The 22808-nt window shown below is 49.9% G+C and overlaps 2 protein-coding genes across 4 annotated transcripts in view; one reads left to right on the top strand and one right to left on the bottom strand.

Annotated features, from left to right (window-relative positions):
- LOC131211170 (nicotinamidase) overlaps positions 1 to 22808 on the top strand; it is a 52552-nt gene that overhangs the window by 12279 nt on the left and 17465 nt on the right. Inside the window, exons 1-2 of one of the 3 annotated variants that reach the window (XM_058204544.1) lie at positions 10167 to 10204; positions 10928 to 11010. In XM_058204544.1, coding sequence (XP_058060527.1) covers positions 10955 to 11010 — 56 coding nt within the window. In that variant the 5' untranslated portion in view covers positions 10167 to 10204; positions 10928 to 10954. Of the gene's footprint in view, positions 1 to 10166; positions 10205 to 10924; positions 11011 to 22808 lie in introns of those variants that run through there. The other 2 variants (XM_058204543.1, XM_058204542.1) reach the window with 2 other exon arrangements.
- On the bottom strand, positions 11145 to 11834 carry LOC131211172 (peroxiredoxin-2-like). The gene has a single exon (XM_058204545.1). It carries the CDS (start codon positions 11832 to 11834, stop codon positions 11145 to 11147), a length of 690 nt encoding a protein of 229 aa, XP_058060528.1.

The raw sequence follows: 22808 nt of genomic DNA, 5'->3' as shown, positions 1-22808 counted from the left end.
CTAATGAAGTTTTAGTTTTGGTCGACGAAACCCTTGACGTCGATTACGTCACTACCGTAAAGTGGCCCTCTGCATGCAATCGCGTGGACCAATCAGCCAATTAATCATTGCCAACCCAGGCAGCCTGTGGCATATGCGCAATTGAAACACGTAGACCCATGTTTCAACCCTGGCCGAGAACTTGGACACGTGGTGCTCCATTGCCCGTGAACTGCTCAGATGTGCTCACCCCCCGCCCGGAAACGGCGTCAGTTGCTGGAAAAGGACGCCCCCCTACGGCGGGGGCGTTTTTGTTTTTTCGGCCACCATCGAATGCCCAGGGACTCCTGGGGATTGGGGACGCTTCCGGTGCTTTCGGTGAAAGGATATCATTAGGAATTGCAAATTTACAGCCCGGTCCGACCCGGCCTGAGGGAAGGGACGAGTTTCTCCCAGCGAGCGGGCGAGGAGGGACATCTCCATTGTCTGTGGTTTGCTGTTGGCCAGAGAGTTGCCGAGCCACTCGCTCGGTTGCACCGCTTTGTGTCAACAACAACGCATCCCCGGCGCATCGAACACTGATCGTGTTCGGTAATAATTTGCATTGCAAATGTTTGCACCCCCAATGAGGTATTGTTGTGCTTGGTTTATTTGCGTCTTTTTTTCTGCTGCCGCCGCTGCTGCTGTTGTTGGTTGTTGGTTGCTTCCCACACAATTAGTTGCAGGATTCGCTCCAGGGGCCGTGGAGTCCCCGGAGCGAATTCTCGCTGGGCGACTTAATTGAGCTGTACGGTTCATTAGGTTCTGCTGACACTGGCCGCGCCTGTGTTTGCACGGAGGTTTCGAGTCGTTAGTGCTCGATGGTTGTTGATTTTAGGAACTTCCGGAATGAGTCTTTCACAATTTTTAGCCCCTGGCCGTGATCGCTTCCGGTGACGTTGCGCAAGAGTTGTTGGAAGGAATTTTATTAAATATTCACACATTAGCACCGGTTCGGTGGGCACCCGCCCTGCACGCGGAGTGTTGTGTAAACGGTTGTCTAACGATTCGGAATGAATTTCTCTCGACATGCGGCAATTGCTTTCAAGTTTCATTTGCCCGCTTTTTTTTTGCTCTGGTCTGATGTGGTGAAGTTGTTCTGCTGTGCACCATCTTGCAGCCACCAGAAGCCGGGCTATGCTTTTTCGGGGGCCCTGGCTTCTGCCTCGGCAACGACGACGCCGGGGAATGGCAATCATCGGGAGGGCTGTGACTAGGCAGGAAGGTGGCCTTCGGGCGGTCTTAACGGGTAATAATCATCACATTCATCAGCGCCCTCAGCTCGGCACCAGGGCACCACCATCTCCTGTGTGGCAATAAGTTGTATCGGTGGGGAAAAAAGCATGTAAATATATTTCCGTTGGTTGCCACTCTGGGCTGGGCCAGGACCGGGTTTGAATGGCACAATGTGTGCCCGAATCGGGTGTAACGTTGCCCGGGGTTTGCCCTGGCAAACCATGGAATGCCCGAAAAGTTTACCGAAAACCTTCGTTGAAGCCATCCGTGTTTCGTTACCGAAAGTGACGTTCTGCTGCTGGCTGGCCACTATTGTTTTGCACCACCCATCAACGAGGCAACAACGACAGGCAACATTACTGGAGGAACCTCGTGAAAAAGTAGGCACCATCCGAGAGCCATCAGAGCGTCGAAGTAGGGGTGTTGGAGCTCCGTTGGAGCCGTCACGAGCACGAAAAGGGACATTGTTTAGCTTCTGACGACGAGGACGACGACGACGACGATGTGGGCCACACGGCGGCACACATGCACACGCTTTAGGGTTTAGGTTTCGCCCGGACCTGAGTGCAATCAAACCTGAGTCAACAGAAGGGAGGCGGCAGAATCGCGGGGCTCACCGGAAGAAGGCCGCCGTTTATTTCTTTTCCAGCGCGCCCAGAGCTCTGCCGGTTCGTCGCGCGCGCGTGCTGGCCGCACTCGAGTTGCTTGATAAATATTTGCTCACATATTTGCTGACAGTTTTCGCAGCACTTTCGGAGTTTGCGTTCGTTATTGTAATTCCGGCTTCCTGCCGGGCGCTGAAGCCCTCTGGAGGGCCTCGTGCAGCGCCTGTTTGCGCGCCTGTTTCCTTCCATTGTCCTTGCGTTATGCTGCACCGTCGTCGCAGTTGACGTAAGGACCGATGCAACCGTTTAGCAGTTGGAATGGTCCGTCGCCGTTGCCCCTTGGCGAGTGATTGCCGGCGCAGGGTGCTCGAATCGAGAACACGCCGTGCCCGACATGCAACTCCCGATGGGTTGATTTTGATTTTTTTCTTGTTGTTTTCCGCGCCGGGGGTTTCGGGCTTGGCCCCCTGGCTTATGCGTGTCGACGCAACATTAGATGTGAGGAGTGTGATTTTTGTTGCTCCCGAAGGTGTGCTCTTTCGGCGAGCCACTCGTGGTGCAGTGACTTAATTTGTGTTTAATGTGCGACGAGTGGTGCCAATCGACACGTCGCCGCGTCGAGAGTGTTAGAAATCCCCAACGTGCTGCAGCGGCCGGTGTGCAACGTTGGGGCCATTTACTACACACCCCGGGGAGGATACTTATGGAGTGTTGTTGAGTCACAGCTCAAGCCGTGACTGTTGACGTGAGCCGCACAATTATCATTCCTAGTTACGAGCACACGGGCCAATGAAGAAAATTGGACGATAATTGGGGGACGATGATGCACCTTCTCTTCAATGTTGGGTTGGAATGTTCGAGTCTTGTTGCGAAAATTAAAAAAAATTGTGGAATTTTGCATTTTACCGATTTATAGATAAGGTGTTATGTGCGAGAAGGATATGACCTAATACGGTTGTTGATTTGAAAAGAAATTTTTTAAAACTATTTACAAAACAATCCTAATGTGCAATAAAAACCTAACTTTCGGCACCGGTGTTTAACGTTAATGCATAGAACATAGACACTTTCAAGTAATAGAAACACATTTATTTAACACACCTTGCCTAATGTACATTATTTTAGTTTAGAACGTTTCTTGGTATTTTTTTGTGCAGCATAATGGCCCTTTTTCATATTTTACTTTGCTCACATAACTTGTCACTACAAGCAATAGATTATAGAAGTGTTCCATGTACCGTTTTCCATGGTTTTTATTGTTAAGCGATTTGTGCATGGAGCGTGTATTAAAATTAAATTTGGATTCACGTTAAACATTGTTTTATGTGCCCTTAACCATTTTTGGCTCGCTTGTGCGCTACAAGACGTCAGTTTAACCCGTGACAGTGCATAGTTTGAAAAGGAAACGTTAGGTTTCCGCTTACAACGATTCTCTCCGTTCTACGTCAATAATTTAAAATATAATAACCGGTTTGTAATGTGAAAATTTCTACAAAATACAGCAAGGAAAACGTATTTACCTGCATTAGTTATACGATTGTTTTTCACGTGAACTGACCAACCTGCGATTTACTTAATTTTCGTCCTTTGTTCCTTGTTCCGTTTTTTTAACAAACGTAAACAAAATGTAATTGCATACGACAGAGTTTTCCCAATGGACCCAATGTTCAAAAAAACATAAATTGGATAAAATAAAAACTTAAAAGTATAAAATGAAAAGTAAACAATGAAAAACGAAACAGGTTGAAAGTTTTGCTTCGCACACGACACTCAACAGTGTCTCAAGCGATTTACGAGAAAGCATTCAGTTTCCCACTGGCTTGCCTTGGTTACAATATAAATTTCAATAACCTCAGGGACCCCAGGGTTTGGCGGCGGCATTCACATTACGGGGCAACTTTTTCATTTCAATTTATGTACAACTTCCAGCCGCCACACGGAAACATTGAATTATGAAAAACGGCTCAAATCGTCCCGAACGGTACTGTCCGGCGCCATCGGACAGTACCGGCTTGCCGGCCATTCCGGCAAGCTTTATGCTAATTAATCTGCCACCTGTTTAACCACACTTCACGTGTCAACTTTTCGGAAAATGCCAATATCTTCTCGCTCGCTCGCTCTGGCCGCCGCTCGCCGCCGGGTGTGGTAATGAGGTCAAATGCGTCAGAAAACCTCAGCATAAAAGTGGCTGCAAACCACAATCGGTGGGCCCCGTGATCGTCTTGCGCTGGTCTGGGTCACGCGGCCGCAGGCGAGCACTGGTCCGCCTGGCCGACGTCTTAATGAATTTTAATGAGTTTTTTTTGTGTGCTCCTTCTACGGTTTTTTGTTTCTTGTTTTGCACCTTGTGGGCCCCGGGAAGGCCACCAAATTTGGCACCGCACTGAGCCGTGAAACGATGGTGGGCTATGTTGGCGGGCGAAGTTGTCGAACTGTCGGGCGCTACGCTGGTAAATGATAGTACGTAAAAGAGGAGGGCCGGCACGGGGACAGGACGGGGCCCTGAGCGGCGGTGCGAGCGACGAGAAAGCGGAATTGGAAGCTGCAATCCTTGCGCCCCGTCGTAAGCTCAGACCTCATAAATTATGCATGGCGGTGGCAGTTTGGGTTCATCGTGCAAATAACTTTTCAGCTCCCAGCTTTTGCCAGCAGTACCGAGTGTGAGGGGGAGGTGAGTGGGACGCGTTGGGCTATCGGCGGGGGAGGGTACCGGGACTGCTCTGGAGGGCTGGCTGGCTGGAACAGCAACAAATCTCAACCCTCGCCCGGGGGTTCGCCCAGGCGAACGGGATGCAAATGGCAAGCCCGAGGGTCCCCGGGGAGAAAAGCGCCAGGAGCCCAGCATTCGGAGTTCCCCGCTACCCCCACTCCCCGCACCCCACAGGTTCCAGAAACAAATCACGGAAGAAATATGGAACGCAATCACAATTCGTTTCGGTCTACGCTCTTCGCCCGCCACGCACGCCACGCAGCCTTCCGATTCCATTTTGATGGAAAATCCTCTCCAAAGTATCCTCTCTGCCGCCAGTGCCGGAAAACCGCCGTCCAAGCCACCACCCAAGCCACCGCTGACGTGTTGCGTGCGGGGGCCGCGGGTCCCGGCGAGCTTCGGAAAGTGAAATATTCGATTTAGGTCGCCTCCAAATCCGGCGTCGGCGGTGCCTGCTACTCCAGATGCCAAATGAGTGACGTAAGCGACCGAGCTCTGGCAAATCCTTACACAGATCCTTCTGCGCTGGCTTCCCAATTTGCCTGGCTAATTGCCGCCGTCGAAACAATCCCTACCCGCCCGATTCCGTTCGGCTTCCGGTGTGTATTTATAGTAGTAGTTGATGTTGAGCAGGTTGACGACGACGACCGCGCGCGCTGCTGCTGCTGCTGCTCTGGTCCTGTTGCGAGGCACCCAGATTTCCCGGAATCAATGAGGATCATTAGAGGGAACGTGTACTGATCCGGGTCCGGGCGCCGTCTTTCATCGTGCACGGTTCAGTGATTCGCCTTCGCGAATTTATGTAATGAGTTTATTTTCATTTTGCCGTCACGGTTGACGTACGACGTTTGTGTCAGTCGGCGGCCTGCGGTCCTGCGGGTCTTGTTGGCGGCTTACACGTTATGGCGCACCGATGAACGGTACCCGGTGTCTCGTTTGCGGTAGACATAGACATCATTTTTAATATGGCATCATTGACTGTGGCTCATCTTTTCGTGCCGAGTGGAAATTTACAATGCTCAGACGTGAGTTACAATTAGGATTCAGTGCACTGAGTGGCATACTTCGAGGCTCAATCTATTGTTGGCCAAGTGCCCAATTAAATTTAGAATGCCACGTAACGGATCCTAGCTTTTGGTCCAGGAGATTTGGTACTCAGAGGGTCGGCCAATAAGTAGTCAACACAACTATTCAAAAGCTGATTTCTTGTGTGCAGCAGAACTCGGCTAGCTGACGATAGACTACGAATGACTACTAAAAGACCAAGTCGTTTGAGTTGACTCCCTCTGTCGCATGTCAGAAAATGAGCTACATGTTGAACAATTGTGATCCTGTGGTGTTTGGATTTATTTACGACTAATCACTGTGCTCAACGACGTCAATATTGCAATATGTTTAAGGGATCATACGTTGGCTCAAGCCAGCAAGATCATGCACTGGGAAATTGTGTTCATCACAGAGTTCATCACTTTCGGGGAAACGCTGCAACTTCTTTGCTGATTTAAGTCGTACTTCTGTTTGCCGTGCCGTACGGTTGTGGTAGCTGTTAAGTACTAGCAAAGCCTTGATCTTGAGTTCGTTGCTTAATATGCAACGAGTTCCTATTGCATCGAAGTCAGTTCCTAGTGCATCGAAGATTTCGCTGAAATTTTGGTGGTTAGGTGATAGTCGCTAGAAATCACATCGACTTCCCTCGAGCTTCGGACCTTTTAAAGCTTCGTTGCTACGAGCCTTGAAAAAAGATTTTAAAGCTTCAACTCGAGCTCTGAATGCATTGTACCGTCTGATGATGCCCCGTTCACAACCACAAAGAAGACCACATTAACGTTTCGTAGTAATTAACTTTCGCCAAGTAATTAAACGTCCACAAAATAGTACAAGAAAACAGGTGATTCGAGAGTAAAATAATAATACACGCGCCCAGAACGCACTCACCGTACCGTGGTCCGTAGTCCCGTAGGTTATTTTTAACGCGCTCCGAAAGTTCGACTGCGCCCCAGCTGCGTGTCAAATATTTTCAATTACATCCAACAAAAAACCCTTCAATCAGGTCCCGGCCGCGGCGGCGTCGGGCCCATCGAACTTTGGCGCAAACCCTTTTGCGCCGGTTCGCGAATATTTTTAGCCCAGAGCACAACCTTTTAAGGCCCCCATCACCTTTTTGCAGTGGCAACCATTAGCGTCACCGAACCGACCGGTGAGTGCCGCGGCGCTGCCACCGGCGTACGCCACAGTGTGATGGAAATTAGTTTTGTTTTTTTTCTTTCGCTTCCGTCTTTTTTTTCAACTCGCTCACACCGAGTTTTCCCTGTATTCTGTGTGATGTGTATGTGGGGGGAAAAGTCCAACACTTTAGCGCTCAAGGTATCAGCGCCTCCGACGTTTGTACGGTTCGAGGTTCTTCTTGGGGCACGATTTTGTTTTCGGCACTTGCCTTGTGCGAAACACACGTAGACACCGTTCGACACCGGGCGACGAGGGTATCGTTACATCGGCGACTTCATTACGCTGATCCAGACGCCGATCATTACACCGCTTGCCGGTCCCGGTGGGGTCGCGCTGCACATAATCCACTCACATGGCCGTGAAGAAGTACCCGAGTGCCGGGGCTCTAAGTCCCGGCAAAGAGCCGAAAGAGAGCTTCACGAGCCGCAGCAGCAGCTATAGGAAGGCGCGCATTAAAGGAGTATTTAATTTTCTGAAACGATTCCGAGCCCCGGTGTGCCGGCAGTTTGGCAGGCCCGAGCCGTGCACCCCGAGAAAGCCCAATGAGAAACTTCCGGCCCCGGCTCCCGATCTCCTTGGGTGGGGCGCCCGTGGATTGAGAACTCGAGAACTTTGAGAAAAGAGCCGGCTGTGTCCTGTACGGCAGCTGCTGGAGGTTGACTGGCTGGCTGGAGAAAGCACTTCCGGGCAACCTTCTTGAGTCGGGATAATTCACAGAATGCGCTAATGCTAAAAGGATTACGCCGAGAAACGCCGTGGCTGCTGTCGCCGCCGCCGTAGGAGTGCGGTACTTCCGTTCGACCGGGCGCAGCTGCGTCCTGTGGCCATGGCCCCGCTGTTTAGTGGGCTATGTTGGGCTCGATCGCCTCGCCCCACAGTAACCGGTGTGAAGGTTGTGTGAACCTTCCGCTGGACTGGTCTGGCCTAGCCGTTGGTGCCCGGTGGTTGGTTGTGGATTTTCACACGCAATCAAAACGCAATTTACCTTGCAGCGCGTTCCGGTGTGGAAGTTCGGGCGAGACGTGAACGGATTTTCGCTGTTCGGCACTAATTTCGCTGTTTACAAGATCTCCGCTTCGGCTCCGGCTGTAATCCGCAATTTGCCGGCGAGTATTGGTTAGGCGAGAATGGGGGGTTGATTTTGGTTATGCTTTCGAACGGACCGAACATCGGATTTTCTGTTGTCTGCTGGCCGAGGAGTCGGAAAAGCTTTCGGAGGAGCGGAGTATGCAACTAGCGGGTTCTATGGATGCTGGAGGCATAAGGATCCATCCAAAGAGCATCCATCTAACAGCTCACCCGTACAGGTTACATCGATCTTTGCTATGTGGTCCGAAGTTGTGAGTTCGAATACTGGCCTTGCTTTTGGAATTTGTGGTAAACTTTGTGGTTCTGTGCGTTCTATGTGGAGACATTTAGTCAAAACGGGTCCAGCTTCAAGAGTGTGAAATATTCTAATGTCAGTTGGCGTTCGAATTTTTGCAGACTACTTCGGTTCGTTTGGCAGATCACATCGGGATTGTATCGCAATTGAAGAAGGCTTTGATCGAACTTTGGCTGGCGAGCACATGAGTGTGAGATGAGAAACTACATCTCACAAGGGACTACTTTGATTCCCAACAGAAGTTCCGTAGGTTTTCACAGGTGTTGAGATATTAGTACGCTGCTCAATAAGTTCGTAGCCTGGATAAGACACATTTTTATTATTTGAAATACACTTTTTTATTCAGTATGGTCACCATTTTTGAACATCAATACACTTGATCCATCGAGACACTTGATCGATCGACAATTTGTAAATTCCATCCCTGAAATGAGAAACTGGAAGGGCTTCAAAATACGCTTCCGTAGCCGTTATGATGTCATCTTTTATTGAAAAATGCTTTTCATGCATAATAGCTTTAGGTCTGGGGAAAACAGATTGTAGTCGCTAGGACCCAAATCTAGTGAATACGGTGGATGCTGCAACAATTGGAACTTTGATTCAAGGATTTTTGTCATTTTCAAAATGCCATTGTGACCGGGTGCATTGTTCCATTTTTGCGAATGCTGTACCCATTGTGCATGTAGCTTGAAGGCTAGTACGACCACATTAAAACTTATAAATCCCTCATGTAATGTACTAACTGAAGGCGAAGAGTCCTTATATACTTTCAACTTACTTACTTACTTAATCCGGTTACAACCGCCGAGCGGTCTTTACCTGCTCCAACATTCATCCGATACTTTCAACATTCATTCTTAATTTTTCTTTGCTTTTAAACCTTTCAAAAAAAAAATCACTGCATGACACTAGTTTTTTTTTCTATGTAAAAAATACTGTGCCACGTCGATACTTAATGGCTTGTAAAAAAGTTAGGTGACCGATTGAAATGAAACTTCTCATACGTTCATATAAAGAATGTATCAATATAACCAAAAAAATTAGGCTCGTAGCAACGCGCTGAGTTATCGAGGCTACGAACTTATTGAAATCCCCAGCTTATTCTCACATATTGTAAAATCTTTTTCTAACCGTTTTTTCATGTTGAATACCTTTCCATCGTTTGATGCACGATCCGAAGTGCTTCGAAAAGAAAACCAGAATAAATAAATATCTATCCCCTGGCCGGTACCGATTGCTTCGACCAAGATTATGAATAATTTGATTCCGTTTGCCATTTCGATTACGCCAACGCACCGGAGTGCGGAATTGAAATCGCACTTCACACGAACCTGGCCCCAGGAACCACCCAGGGAGGGTAGCCCTCGGGGATAGTAATTTGATTCTCCCGGTTTCCGCGGCACACCCGTCCCCGTCCGGGATCACCGTCCGTGACGTACTTCCTGACCTACTCTAAGCACACAGCACAGCGGCCGAACTGTCAATCTGGCGGCCGAAAATATTTGAGGAAACGCAACCTTTTCTTGTCGGAACCTTGTGTTGAGAGCCAGCTAACGTCATCGACGTCGCGTTCTTCGCGTCACTCAGCGCGCCCAACCCGCGCCGGGTAGCAACGGCCGGGACCGCTGTTTACCCCGTTGCCATGGGACCTGGATGGGGCCCAGGTTTCTTCAATAAGCCCGGTTGCCACGGGCCCTCGGGGCTGCCATTTTTGCTGCTCCACCGTGTGGATCCACCGTTGATTTTTGTTTTTTCGCTTGCGGCCAGAACCGATTCCAGTTCTCCGCCAAAACAACGGTGCCCATCCGGACGGCAGGTCGTCGGAGTTGCATTTGCACCGCTTCCCTTCGAGCGAAAGGATCTGAGCGAACGGAAGGTTTCCTGAAGGTGGTCCATTCCGTCTGGTGGCTGGTGGCGGTCTGCTCTTGTTTCGACCGTGACCCGAAGCGTGTGAGGAGTCGTCGTCCGGTGTGGCTAGTGTTGTGCGTTGTGCGTTGTTCGGAGTGTTCGTTCCAGTGGCTCACGGTACGCAGTGGACGGCGCTCTTTTGTCCCTTTGGTGGTTGTGTCTAACGTTTGGACGGAAAGAACATAACAGGAAGCTGTCTGGTACTCCGGAGGTGCTCCAGATAGGACTCATCGCCGGACGCGTGTCGCAATCTATTCGCAAGTGGACTAGACCTGTAACCAGAAGGCCGTAACATTCGACGGCGAGTGGTTGAAGTGTGTGAAAGAAGGCGGTGTTCCGAAGGAGAGCGGCGACGAAATCGTTCCATCTCGAACTTGCGTCGATTTGCGATTGTTATGGTTGTTACCTTGACTTGGCCTTGGCCACCATCCCACACACGTTTGCTTGTTTCCTTACGTTTAATGTCCGCACTTGCGTTAATGTCTGCCTTAAGTTCCTGCGACTGTATCGCAGAAGTAGTTCTGTTCTTGTTGCTGTCGATTGAGAACCATTTTCCAGTTTTTTCTCTCTTCCCACAGATTAGCAACTCTTTAGCACCCATCCACCCTTATTAGGACCTGTCACAGCCGTATCTCTTCTTGTGTGCTTCTTAAGAAGTGTGTTTGTGTTTTTGTATGTTTTTTTTTTGTTTCTAAGCCCTTGCTTGTATCGCTTGGTCCTATCTCCATTAACCGTTGTTCTTCATTCTACTTACATTCTGCTACGACGATGGCTGGACTAATCTCATCGCAAATCCGATGCAAATCCCGAACGTGTATCCCTGAAACCGTATCCCAGCAGCCGACGGAGCTCCCAGACGAGGACTTTATGACGAATCCTTCGCTGGCCATGGACGCTTGCTTCACCGCTTTCGACAAGGATGGGTAAGTTGCTGGGCATTCCATTCGAAGGTAACTTGATGAATGTCAAAAGCTCGAAAGCAATAGAACACTGAGCGATAGCCGCTATATTTGATGCAGTTTATTAATGACAAGGAGATCATCGCCCGGCCGGCTGCCTATTTGTGGTGCTTCGCAAAGTATTCGCGTGCCCCGACCGGGCTCGCCTTGATGGTGGCCGCGTTCTTGTCCGGGTCCCAGTTGGCCGGGCACACTTCACCGTGCTGCTCCACGAACTGGAACGCCTTGATCAGCCGTAGCGTCTCGTCCACCGAACGTCCGACGGACAAATCGTTGATGGTGATCTGACGCACCACACCGCCGGTGTCAATGATGAACGATGCGCGCAGTGAAATGCCGTCCTCGAGGAGCACCCCGTAGTCGGAGGAGATTTTCTTCGTCAGATCCGCCAACAGTGGATAGTTAAGCGGGCCCAGACCGCCGGCCGTGCGCGGTGTATTGATCCAGGCGAGATGCGTGTAGTGGGAATCGACCGACACACCAACCAGCTCGGTGTTGAGCGCTCGGAACTCCTGGATACGATCGCTAAACGCCACGATCTCCGTCGGGCAGACGAACGTAAAGTCGAGCGGGTAGAACAGCAACACCAAGTATTTGCCCCGGTAATCGTCGAGCGCGATGTTCCGGAAGTCGTGGTTCACCACGGCTTTCCCCTGGAACGGGGGAGCCGGTTTTTGTACCTTCGCCCAGACGGGGCGCCCGGTGTGCAGTAGGCTGGGTGACGCACCCTTCACGGCGTGCCCTAGTCTGCCCGTGGCCCGAGGTAAACCACGCACCAGTGATGCCATTTCGCGCGTGACCGCAAACACTCACTGTGCACCTTTCGCACTCACGCTGGTTACGCTTTCAGTCTGGGTCTCTGGTTTCGTATCTTCAATCGCGGTCCGCGGTGTACCAACTGACAGCTGGAGAAATCGACAGTTGACAGAACAGCAACACGCCGGGCGAGCCGTAGGCTTTGGAGACAATTATGGAACCGTTCCCCCGTGGAACGCTTCGTTGCCTTTGCTTGGTGCGAACCGATGGAACACAATATTCCTTCACTTCCGCCGCAGCAATTTCCTTTCCGGCCAACACAACCGCAACATTCATGGGTTTGCAGTGGGCTTAGGCACAGCCTGCTACGATGCTGCAGCCTGTCTGCTGTGCTACACATTCGCAGTGGATAAAAATAAATCCGTTTACGGCAATTCAATAAAATGCACTATTGCTTATCGATCCCCGGAGGCCACACCGGTGTGGTGTGGCCCCAGGATTCGGTGCGCGTGTCCTTCAGACCACACACAACCCGGTTTATGGTGCTCGCATGACAATGGCGCAGTACACGTGCGTGCGAGCGTGTGTGCAGAGAGTTCTCTTGGCCTTCGCGTAGCTATTATCCTTGCGTTCCCGAAGGCGCCATAAAGCGCCGCGCTTGGTTGCTGGTGCCGAGATGGCACGTCCCGCTGATGTGGGCTGCAGATATTAAAAGGCAATAGAGCAGCGCGCCCCTTGATTGACTGCTTTGAACCATTTTAAATGGAAGTCGATTAAAAGGGTATAAACCAGAGTCGGTACGCGGATTCCATTCGGCTCCGGTTTATTTCGCTCCTTAAACACTCAACTGCCTGGCTTGGGATGAAACGTTGCGCCTAAATGTAGACAAATTTTAAAGCCCATCACTCAAAACCGTGCCTTTTATTGGACTGTGACTCCGGAGATCCGGTACCCGATTCCGATAGCATAACGATGCTGGCTTTCGGTGTGATTTATGGAGTCATCGCCGATGGATCTTACGGATAACGGACCGTGTTATGGGACTCTCTCTGTCTCTCTCTTTTGTGTGTGTGGGTGCTACGCCCCTCGATTTATGCTCGATGGGCCAATGGTGATAAGCTGGGCCCCCGGGTTGTATGGAGCGGCCCGATTCGGCACGTACTACATCATCTGCATACAATCGCGACGGAACCCCAACGCGATGCGTGTTCCGATAGCGATCAGGTGTATCAGGAATTGTCCGGGTTTCGCGTCACCCAGGGTAAAGAGGTGCGAATCATACGGTCCCCACTGTCTCTGGTGCCACGTCTCCTGTGCCACGTCTCCTGTGCCACCACTATTCGGGGGCCGCCCGCCCGCCCGGCAAAATGTATTACCTTTTGATCGGGCAATAAATTTCAAATTTTCTCACAGTTTAAACCCGGCGTCGGCTGGCGAGAAGGCACCGTTCGGCGCCGTTGTCGCTGACTTCCGGAGCGCCCCGCACATCTGAACCGTGAACCTTGAACGTGAAATCGACTTGTCGAAGTTTTGCACAAAGTTTACAGCTCTTACAATCGCCCCCACCGGTGGATGCTGTGTGGTGACGGTGGCGCAAAATTTATGGCCCATTCCACGGGGGCGTCGATGCAGGATGCATCCGGATGCCCACGGATGCACAGACACACAAGCACACACGGGGAATTCGCCTTCGCCCGGGGCGCAGTTATAAAAGACTTTTAACGACAAGTTTCCGGGTTTCGTCTTGGCTTGTGGCAGCACAGGCATGGCCCAGGGTCGGCACCAGCTAGCCATACCGGGAGCTGCAGAGGTAGGCAGGGAAACTTTTACGAGCTTCTTCCGCGCGCGCCACGGTGCGGCCGGATCAAATAGTCCCGCGACCGGAGGTCGGAGTTTTTGATTGTACATTCCGGCTCATAAAAGGTGGCCGCGATAGTCGAGCGGCGCCAGTGCCCTTGTCTTTCGGCTGTGACACGTCCGGAAGATAAACTTTAATCTGGTTTCGGTGGCTGGTGCAGCGACCTCGACCGCGGTGCAGCGATGCACCGAGCAGGAGTAGAACCGGGGCCGCGGTTAGCCACGGTGATTATATCAATTTTTATCGTTATTGTAACGAAACAATCCGCGGAAGCTCCGTTTTGCGAGCGATAAAAGACGCTGCAGCCGTAACCGGTTATGGAACTAATATCGCTGATGCTGATTTGATTGTGTTAGCCGTTACCGATTTTCATTCGTTTCAATTTGGTTGGCTCTCAAACGGTGTGTTCAATATGGTCCCTTGTGCTTAGTGTGTGTTGTAGAGAGGTGCTTTCTTCTTCTTAAAGCGACGGACCAGAACGTCCGCATTTGTTCATAGCTCATCAATTATTTATTGCTGTATCTGCATCGCTTGACATATGGATGTTGAAAAAATGCAAGCGTTTCAAGTGAATAGGATCAACTTTGTCTGTTGGGTACACCAAGGGGTATCAAATTTGTCTTAGAAATCAGAGCCGTTTGAAACAGTTAGTGAACGATACTATGGATCAGGAATTTGGCCTGAGATTCCTACATGAAGTGGGAAGCTTTTTATCAAATATATCAGTACTATGGAAATAGTTTTAACACAAAGTTTCAAAACACTTTGTACACAATATTTCGATTGTATTAAAACTATAAACCACTGAATAAAGTTCTACCTTAGACTGGACGACCTTGGATAAAAGAATGAAGCAATAATTTCTGCATTTCAAATTAAAATGATCCTTTCCACGTACTGGTGGGATCATCTTAATCCACGGTTGTTTGTGACGCTCTGTACACGACGCTCTTTTTAGTTTTTGTTTGACTAACAAGATTCATTAAATTCGCCACCGTCTAGAGGAACGTTCCAGGGTTTTCTCATTTGCCGCCGATTCAGCGTGGTCCGCCATTATTCACCGACAACAACACGGAAAAGCACGCAACATAGGGCCCCGGTAAAAAGATGTCACTGGCTGGGGTGGAGTCCCTCTCTATCTCTCGAGAGAGGTGTCAACATCAAGCTTCCGGTATCGCACTCTATATTTGTCCTCTCGGGCTGGCCCCCTCCCAGGCAATCCCCTACGTCTCTATTGTTGTACCAAGCTGCCCGCGGAGGGTAGTAGCAATACATTAGGTGCATCCTCTTCAGGGCTCAGGGCGCTAGGGCGCATCTCCGGGCGCGTTTTTGCATTTGCCCGAGTGCGGATGGCTCGATAATTTCACCTCCATTTTCTCGTCCACCATTTTTGTTTTTTCCGTCTTTCTTTCTTTCGTTGGTTACTGTTTTTTGTCGCTGCCCCTCGGGGTCCTAATGGAAAGCCGGGCGACAAATGGGCAACAATCTGCAAAAAAAAAACATGCCCACCGCCTTTGGGCTCGAAGGTGTTGGCGCACTGCCATGAAGGAGCCCTTCGGGAGGGAACGGTCGGCGGCAACCGAGTGAACGCTGCCGACAACAACATGCCAACAACAATGGACGGAACAACGAGCGACACTCGATTTGCCGTCACAATTTGCTTCCCTCGCGCTGGCAATGATTTGGAGAAAGTTGTGGACGGCCCAGGGAGAAAAAAGCATCGTTGGATCGTTGCACCGACATCGGTGCTCGCGTTTTTCGGCGTGTGGTGGCCCCGGAAGTGGCTAGATTTGGCAGCCCGGCGTAGGGCCGCCTCCCCGAGTGCCGGGTCCGGGGGTTTCAAAGAGTGACACTGACAGGCAGGGCGTTTCGGGCCGAAATGTCGTTTACTCGGGTGAGATAGTGAAGCCCGCACCACCGCCTAGCTCCGAGGAACACACATCAAGCACTGACAGGCGGCAGCACTGACACCAGCCAGGCGAACAATGGCCAACGTGTAGTCTGGCGTGTGGCGTGAATTGGGACTGGCCTTTTTGGACTAATTTTCGGTCGGCCCACGGGCCGGAACGGAGCCGGTTCTATCCCGTTTTTCGCAGCCCTCGGCACATGCAAACTGTGGGGCCAACGAGCCCCGGCTGCTAGCGTGTGCGCTAGGACACGGAGCACATGTTAATGTGCCGGTACGTGTGTTTGACGGTGTTTTCTCGGTGGGAAATCGTATCCCCGAGCAGGCACGGCGAGCACTGCGATATAGTTTCCCGTTTGTTTTTGCATCCGGAAAATCCCGCACGCGATCGGGGCCCCCGTTCGTCAAAGCGTGTGCCGAAAGGGTTGCAATAAAAAAGAATAAAATTAGCACATCATCGAATATGGCGGTGCCGTTATCGTTTCGACGGAAGTTGAATTGCTTTAATTCGGTTGGATAACTCAATCTTCCGGTTCCGCTATAATTGTGAAGAATTGTGAATGTTCATCACATTGGCCACATTGGAATAAACTTGACTTTAAATTGACTCAATTAGATTCGTTAATTGAAATAGCAGCTTTAGAAAGCATTTATAAGTGGTTGAATGAACTGCTTTTCTCGCCTGTGAGACTGGACGTAGTCGAACTTACGTGAAGCTAGCTGTTTGTAATCCACCTCATAATCTGTTAGGCCATTCTGTGATTGTTTATCTATTATTTCACTCTTTTTATAAAAATTACTTTATTATATTGTATGCGTTGGTATCGTTGGGCCAACACTAGGCCCCTTGTAAGGCCTTGAATAATAATAATAATTTCTTACCTTCGTTGAGAAGCTGGCATGTAGTTGTCTATGCGTGTTATCAGCAATAGTGTTGGAAACACGCGTCATTCTAAATATAGGGCACAATGCTCAAAGCTCATAGGCGTAAGAACTCGGCAAAAATACTCAACAAATATTTCGATCAAAAGGTAAATAAGTCCTGCTGTGTATGTCTTTCGACGTAGTCTTTGTGATACGTGCAGGTAAATCTGGCCTTTTAACATTTTTTAGAACCCCTGTAAACCATGTTGAAAGAATGGTATTTTACCATCGACATTCTGAAATCACCCTTATTCTGGGTTCTCTTGAGTGGTGCATTTTTGATAGGGCTCAACAACAGCAATAATTACAACGGCATTATGCACCAGTGACTTCAGAGCATGTTAGGGACTTTTCTAGGTAGATCGGATTCGGAAGCCTTACTAAAGCTTGATGAAAGGAAAATATTTTCATAACCGGAAACATCTTTCGGGTCAACGTTTTACCCGATAGACACTGATAATGCATGAATCGACAAGGCCCAAGTAGTCATGCAGTGCTTCGAGGAAAATGATATTAAGGTTTCAGACTATCATCACCAACATTGGCGAACCTTGCAGTCACTGAGAAATCCTTACGTAATTTAACCAAATTAACTAAACTCCTTAAAAGCAATTTCGTTAATAATAATACGTGCGGGCTGTAGAAAGGACTGCATGAATATGTTATGCGCTTTGGCAAATATTATCTGAGCGCATTTGAGCGCGAGTAATTTATGGCTAAATATGGCCAACACGTTTCATGTGCAAACAAAGCAGAAATATTATTTATAATCGACTCCGATTCCTACACCAAATCCTTTTGTTTTGTTGAAGTAAATTTTGTTTCGCTAGTCACTGTACTTTTATATTCAAGATTCGTTACTGTTATCATTCCCTCTCCCTAAAACTCCTTTACTGATTATTTTTGTAAATCCCATTACTGATTTGGTCTAATTTCATTCTCAAACGAAAACCGAATGATGGCCCTCAGAGACATCCTTCTAAGCGCAACTTTCTCCACTGCAGCCAAAGACTGCGCCAGCAAGTTGATGTTTTTTATAATGTTTTCTATCAGATGATAAAACGAGCTCTTACACAGGACAAAGTGATCACTACTCTGCCTGTGCATCGTCCCATATTGCCAATCTGTTGCCGAATCCGCCCGCAGAACCTTGTACGGAGCGTGCAGATGATGGGTTTTCACACCGGTCGGGCCGAAATGAAAAACAATCTCAATTATTACTCAACCACCGGGGTCGGGATGGGACGGGTCGTGGTCGGTTGTGTCGACCTTTTCCGACCGAGCCCCCTGAGACTCCGCCCCGCTCGCCTGTTGGCCTAGCCACCCGTAAACACTCTCTAAAATCGATCGATCGATCAACCGCATCCAGCGCATCGCACGGTGCGCCACGGATGCGCCACGGGAAGAGGCCAGCCAGCCAGCCAGTGCTTCCGGATATCCGAAATAATTTATTTTTCTCTGCCACTTCCATCGCACCGGGCGGCAACCAGGACCGGAGTGGATCGACTGGGCTCTCGTGACGTCGCTTGGCTGAGGACGTCGGTTGATAAATTTCGGTAGCGTTGGTGATGGGTTTTTCGTTCGATGCGGGCCGTGGGCCAGCGGGCAACCAGAGCAAGCACGACCTGTCTCTGCCCACGATGATGGTCCTTTCGGTTCGGAACGGGAACCGAACCGGAACCCCGGTCCACGGTTGGAAAGGTGCGCCCTTTTTTTTCGATTTTACCTTTCGCTTTTTTCGTCCCCCGGTTCCCTGGCCCGTTTGGGTCCGGTCCGGACGGTCACACCACACCTGAGATTTCGACGAGGCCCCCGGGTTGCGTCGGGGTATTATTGGAGACCATCCGTCAGCTCGTAGCGCCCGGTGATCAGATCAAATAAATAAACCGATATCGAGTGGGAAGCTCGCTCCGATAGGGGCTCCGCTCCGACGACTCTTGTGAGGCGGCCCGTGACGTATCGAACGTCATCTGGATAATTTATTCATGAACGAACGAAGCAAGGAGCCGGCGCCCGAAGCGAGGAGAAAAAAGCGCCAGCTCCGAGTAAGGGCCGGGGACGGGCCCTTACTTAACCGCAATCGCCCAGGGAAAGTGCTTTTTTCGCTTTCATTTCGGTTTTTTTTCGGTGGTGCTGGGTGGACCCCACCGGCCACCCGTTATCCCGGAGCAACAACTTAAATGAAATCGCAATCGAGTTATGTTTTCTCATTTGCGGTTATGCGCGAAGGCCCCGTCGTTAGTTTTCATCGATCTTCGCATCAATTGTTTGTCCGCTTTTTTTCTTCTGCTCGGGTCTATGATCCTCTGCCGCCCACCGGGCATTATGTTCGATGCCTTTTTCTTGCTCAAACGAGGAAAATTTTCCGCACCACCCACGGCGATGGGCGGCCGGAAAATCCCTGGGTGCCGGAAAAATTTTACAGCAGGCATTTTATTGCGGTTCGGCTCGCATCTCACGTCCACCAAGATGGGTGTGGGTCCACGTGTGTGTATTGCGTGACCTGAAAATTATGCTTCCTTTCCGGTGGGTTGCCATTTGTGTCGGAAAGGATTATCGAAAAGATGAACTCGCTCGTTATTTACTGTAAATGGCCGGCCTTTTCGGGTCGCCATTCTGTTTCGGCGGTTAGGGTAGCGAATGAGTAGCGATTAACCGCCAGGCCGGGGAAAGTATGCTTTACCGAAGCGTCCTGCCCCCCGTTTTCCATCTTGACCGTAGTAGGATGGTGCAAAATTCTCCGGCCCCCGGGGCTGGGGCTGGTGCTGGAAATAGTTTTCGAGCTACGCGATACGGCGCGATAGCATAAATCACTCATAAACGAGCATCGCTGCGCGCCAACAATTTGGCAGGGGTTCATAGGGCACATTATCAGCCCACCAGATCGTTGAGATGAGGCCCCACGGTGGGGCCACGATGTTTAGGTCCACTGTAGTCAACCCCGCCCGGGCAACCACTGTCAGTGACAAACAGGCGTGTTGTAAAGTATTCCGCGCGGCCGAATGGACGCGCGGAATGAATTTATGGTGAACATGTTTCTGGGCCGGGCCACGATAATGTGCCGCTGATGGATGATGGTCCGCCCGAAGACTGTGTTGTGGAGGATTCTTGTTTTTTTACCGGTTCTTAGTATGCGTTTAACGATAAATCGTACCGCGCAGTGAGGTTTGTGCGTCACTTGTAATCGATGCGTCTCTCTATTTTTGCTACGCTGAAGCCGTGCCTTGTTACTTGCTTGATTAATGTGTCAATAACTGAAACAACTATTTTCTGGGGTACGTTTGATGAAAGGCGATTTCCACCATTTCTACCGTCTCACCAGGTCTGTGTAACTGATAGTAGATTAAACCCTTCAGATCCCACCAAGCATAGAACATTGCTTTCCGTCCGTAGCGATCTGCCGTCCATAGTAGGTTCGAGGTTCTCCAGGATTGGATCCAAGTCCTTCTACGCTTGGGATTTTCAAAATAAATCCACTTTTCATCACCTGTCACAATTCGATGGAGAAAGTTCTTCCTTTGGTATCTGCCTTGCAGTATTTCTCGTGTGGTTTTTGGGTTTTCCTGCTGCTTTTCGTTCAGTTTTTGCGGCATCCTTTTTTCGACCTTCCGTATCTTCCCCTGGCCTGATCCGCGAGTCTTCGTTGAATTTTGTTGTTGTTCAGTTTCCACGACCTTTTTCAGAAGTCTTACCCGGCGTCCACAGTATGAGAAACTGGACAAAGATGTAGGGTAGGCCCAACAACTGTCACTCTTTTTCTGGAGTGCCGTAAGCTACTTTGAGTTGTACTTCTGTTTATGAAATATTTCACGCGTAGACCGTTGGAGCCAAACTTCGGCCACATTTTTTCGCTGTCCAATAAAAGGAACAGGTTTTCGACAGCGGACCAGATTATGACAAAGTCAGCAATAGAAGGAGAAGGAAAGGAAACTGAAAAATCAAAACAAAAAAAAACGAACTGTCTTTTCACTCACTGGAGCTCACCTAGAAGCTGCTAGTGTGGACGCCAGCGTAGCAAAAAAACTGGCCCAGTTTTCTCATAGTGTGGACTATAGTAGTGGTATAGTGGCATTGGCATCTACTTTGAACTAAAATGTTACTACATTCAACATAAAACGATGCCAAATAGTCACAAAACTCTTTCCAAATGGTGCAAAAAAACCCTACAAACAATAATTTTTATTGCAATTTAAGGTTTTCGAATAGCAAACACGAGTTACAGCTCTAAGTAGCAGGGCTAACGATCGCGTAACTGAATTCAGGAAATAATTTACTAGAGAAAGGAAGAACCCAAGATCCATTTGACATCTCAATCCTACACAGTATTGCACATGATAGTGCACTGGGTCGTCATTTTTTATGAAACAATTCTTCGCTTTGGAATGGATGCAGTTAAGGGGAAAAGACCCCATTACTTTGAAGACGTCAAAGTTCCAAAGAGCGCCGACCGATTTCTACCACAAAGCTGTTCGCTATCGCCATTGATCCCGTTTTACAAGTGTATTAAAGTAAAGCACACTCGGAAGACACTAACAACGCCGAGGGATTCGAAAATCATTGCTCCGCGTTGACTTTTACAGCCTCGGTAACGGACCGAGCGCACCGTTATTAGATCAATGTTTATTTCCGTCGATACCATCCGGATGCAATTACTCGTCGTCAGTCGTCAGTCGTCGTCGTCGGTCGGCTCCGCGACTGCCATTCGCAACGCACTCGACGTATGTTACAGTTTCTTGTCATGTCACGGGGCTGATAGACACGGCACGACGGGCTGGTGGGCCCGAGGGAAGACATTGTTTCGGAGCGCGCCAAACACGGCCGAGCACAGTGTCGTCTGTGTGTGTCGATGGCGGAAACAATTGTCTGGCATTAATCAGCGCCCGGGGCAAAACGTGAGACGTCATCGTCAGCAGGAAATCGATCGATCGGCTTTCGGGGCGGGGACACAGTTTTCTCGAAAGGGCCGCCCAAACAACGCCCCGTGGGAGGTTAATTCGAATGTAATTAGCGATAGCGTCGCCGCAGCGCGCGCAGACAATAATGATTATGGTATTTTGATGGCAAAACCGCGAGTTATTAGGATTTGGGCCGCCCTCGATGATTGACGTCATCGGGAGGCGGATTTCCACGCGCGTGTCACACAGAGTCGGCACACAGCTTTTGTAGTTGTTGTGTGCGCACAGCATAATTGTGGTGTGAATAGCGTTAATTATCAAGCTTTTCGCGCAGCGCCCGCTGGAGTGGCGCTCGAAAGGACCACTCAACCTTTGGGGGCCTTTGAAGCCGACCCCCGACCGGGAGCGACGACTACAAACAAGGTGTGGGGGTGCGTACCACGCGCCTTCATCGCCACAGTGCCGGTGGCGTTGGCCTTTGGGAGCAACTATTCATCCCCGACCCGGGCCGGGCCGGTTACCCAACAATTCATTATGCTTTCGCATTATGCTACGAGGAAAGTAAAATGGAAATGGCGTAAAGTACGGGAAAATTAACAACATCCATTCACATCGTGCCCTGTCGTCCCGGCCAGTGGCCGGCGCCGGGGTGGTGCGGATCCGAGGGGCTGTTCCGACGGCGTGCAAGTCTTGTGGCCGGATGGTAAATCCAATTAAACTTTTCTTTGGCACCACCATCTCAGCTCAGAATGCCGACGCCGGCCGGGAGAATGCATTGTGTGCGCCTTCGGTGAGTGCGTTACGGTGGGTGTGTCTCCGGCGGTGGCCCGGAACCCGAAACCCGACGGGGTTGGCGGGGATTTAACTGGCCCATTGGGAGCCCCATGGGGAATGTATACGACTCGTTAAATATTTCTTTTACCCCAGCTCTGGCCCACCCGCTTGGTCGCAATTCTTCAAAGAAATCCCTCCCGACGACCGACGGCACGGGACGTGCGGCAGGCGAAAGGATGGATGATTGAGCGTCTATTATTTTCTAATTAAAATGGCGACTTTTGAAGCTCGCTGCTGGTTGCCACTGAAATGAATGCCAGTGCAGCATAAACCGGGAGCCTCAGATCTCCGGATATTTTTTGTGACTTATTCCATTCCGTGTTCTGTGATCCGCTTCCATTCCGTTCCGGTGCAGTTGTAACAATGTTTAAAATAATTACATTTTGTCATCCAACCTAACGGCCCACGCTCCACTCGGTAGAGAGCGGCTTTTATTTTTGTGCGCCACCAGGCGCCTCCATCAGGCCATAACGCGAACGGCGGAGGGGGAAAATAGAATAGAGGTGATTGTGTGTCCGAAAATAAATCGTTCGACCGACCTGGCCCGCGAGGCGTCCATTTTCAAATTAAACGCCCGTTTTTTTTGGTG

Source organism: Anopheles bellator, chromosome 2 (genome assembly GCF_943735745.2).
Source record: "Anopheles bellator chromosome 2, idAnoBellAS_SP24_06.2, whole genome shotgun sequence".
NCBI lineage: Eukaryota > Metazoa > Arthropoda > Insecta > Diptera > Culicidae > Anopheles > Anopheles bellator.
This window is presented reverse-complemented; position numbering and strand designations above follow the sequence as displayed.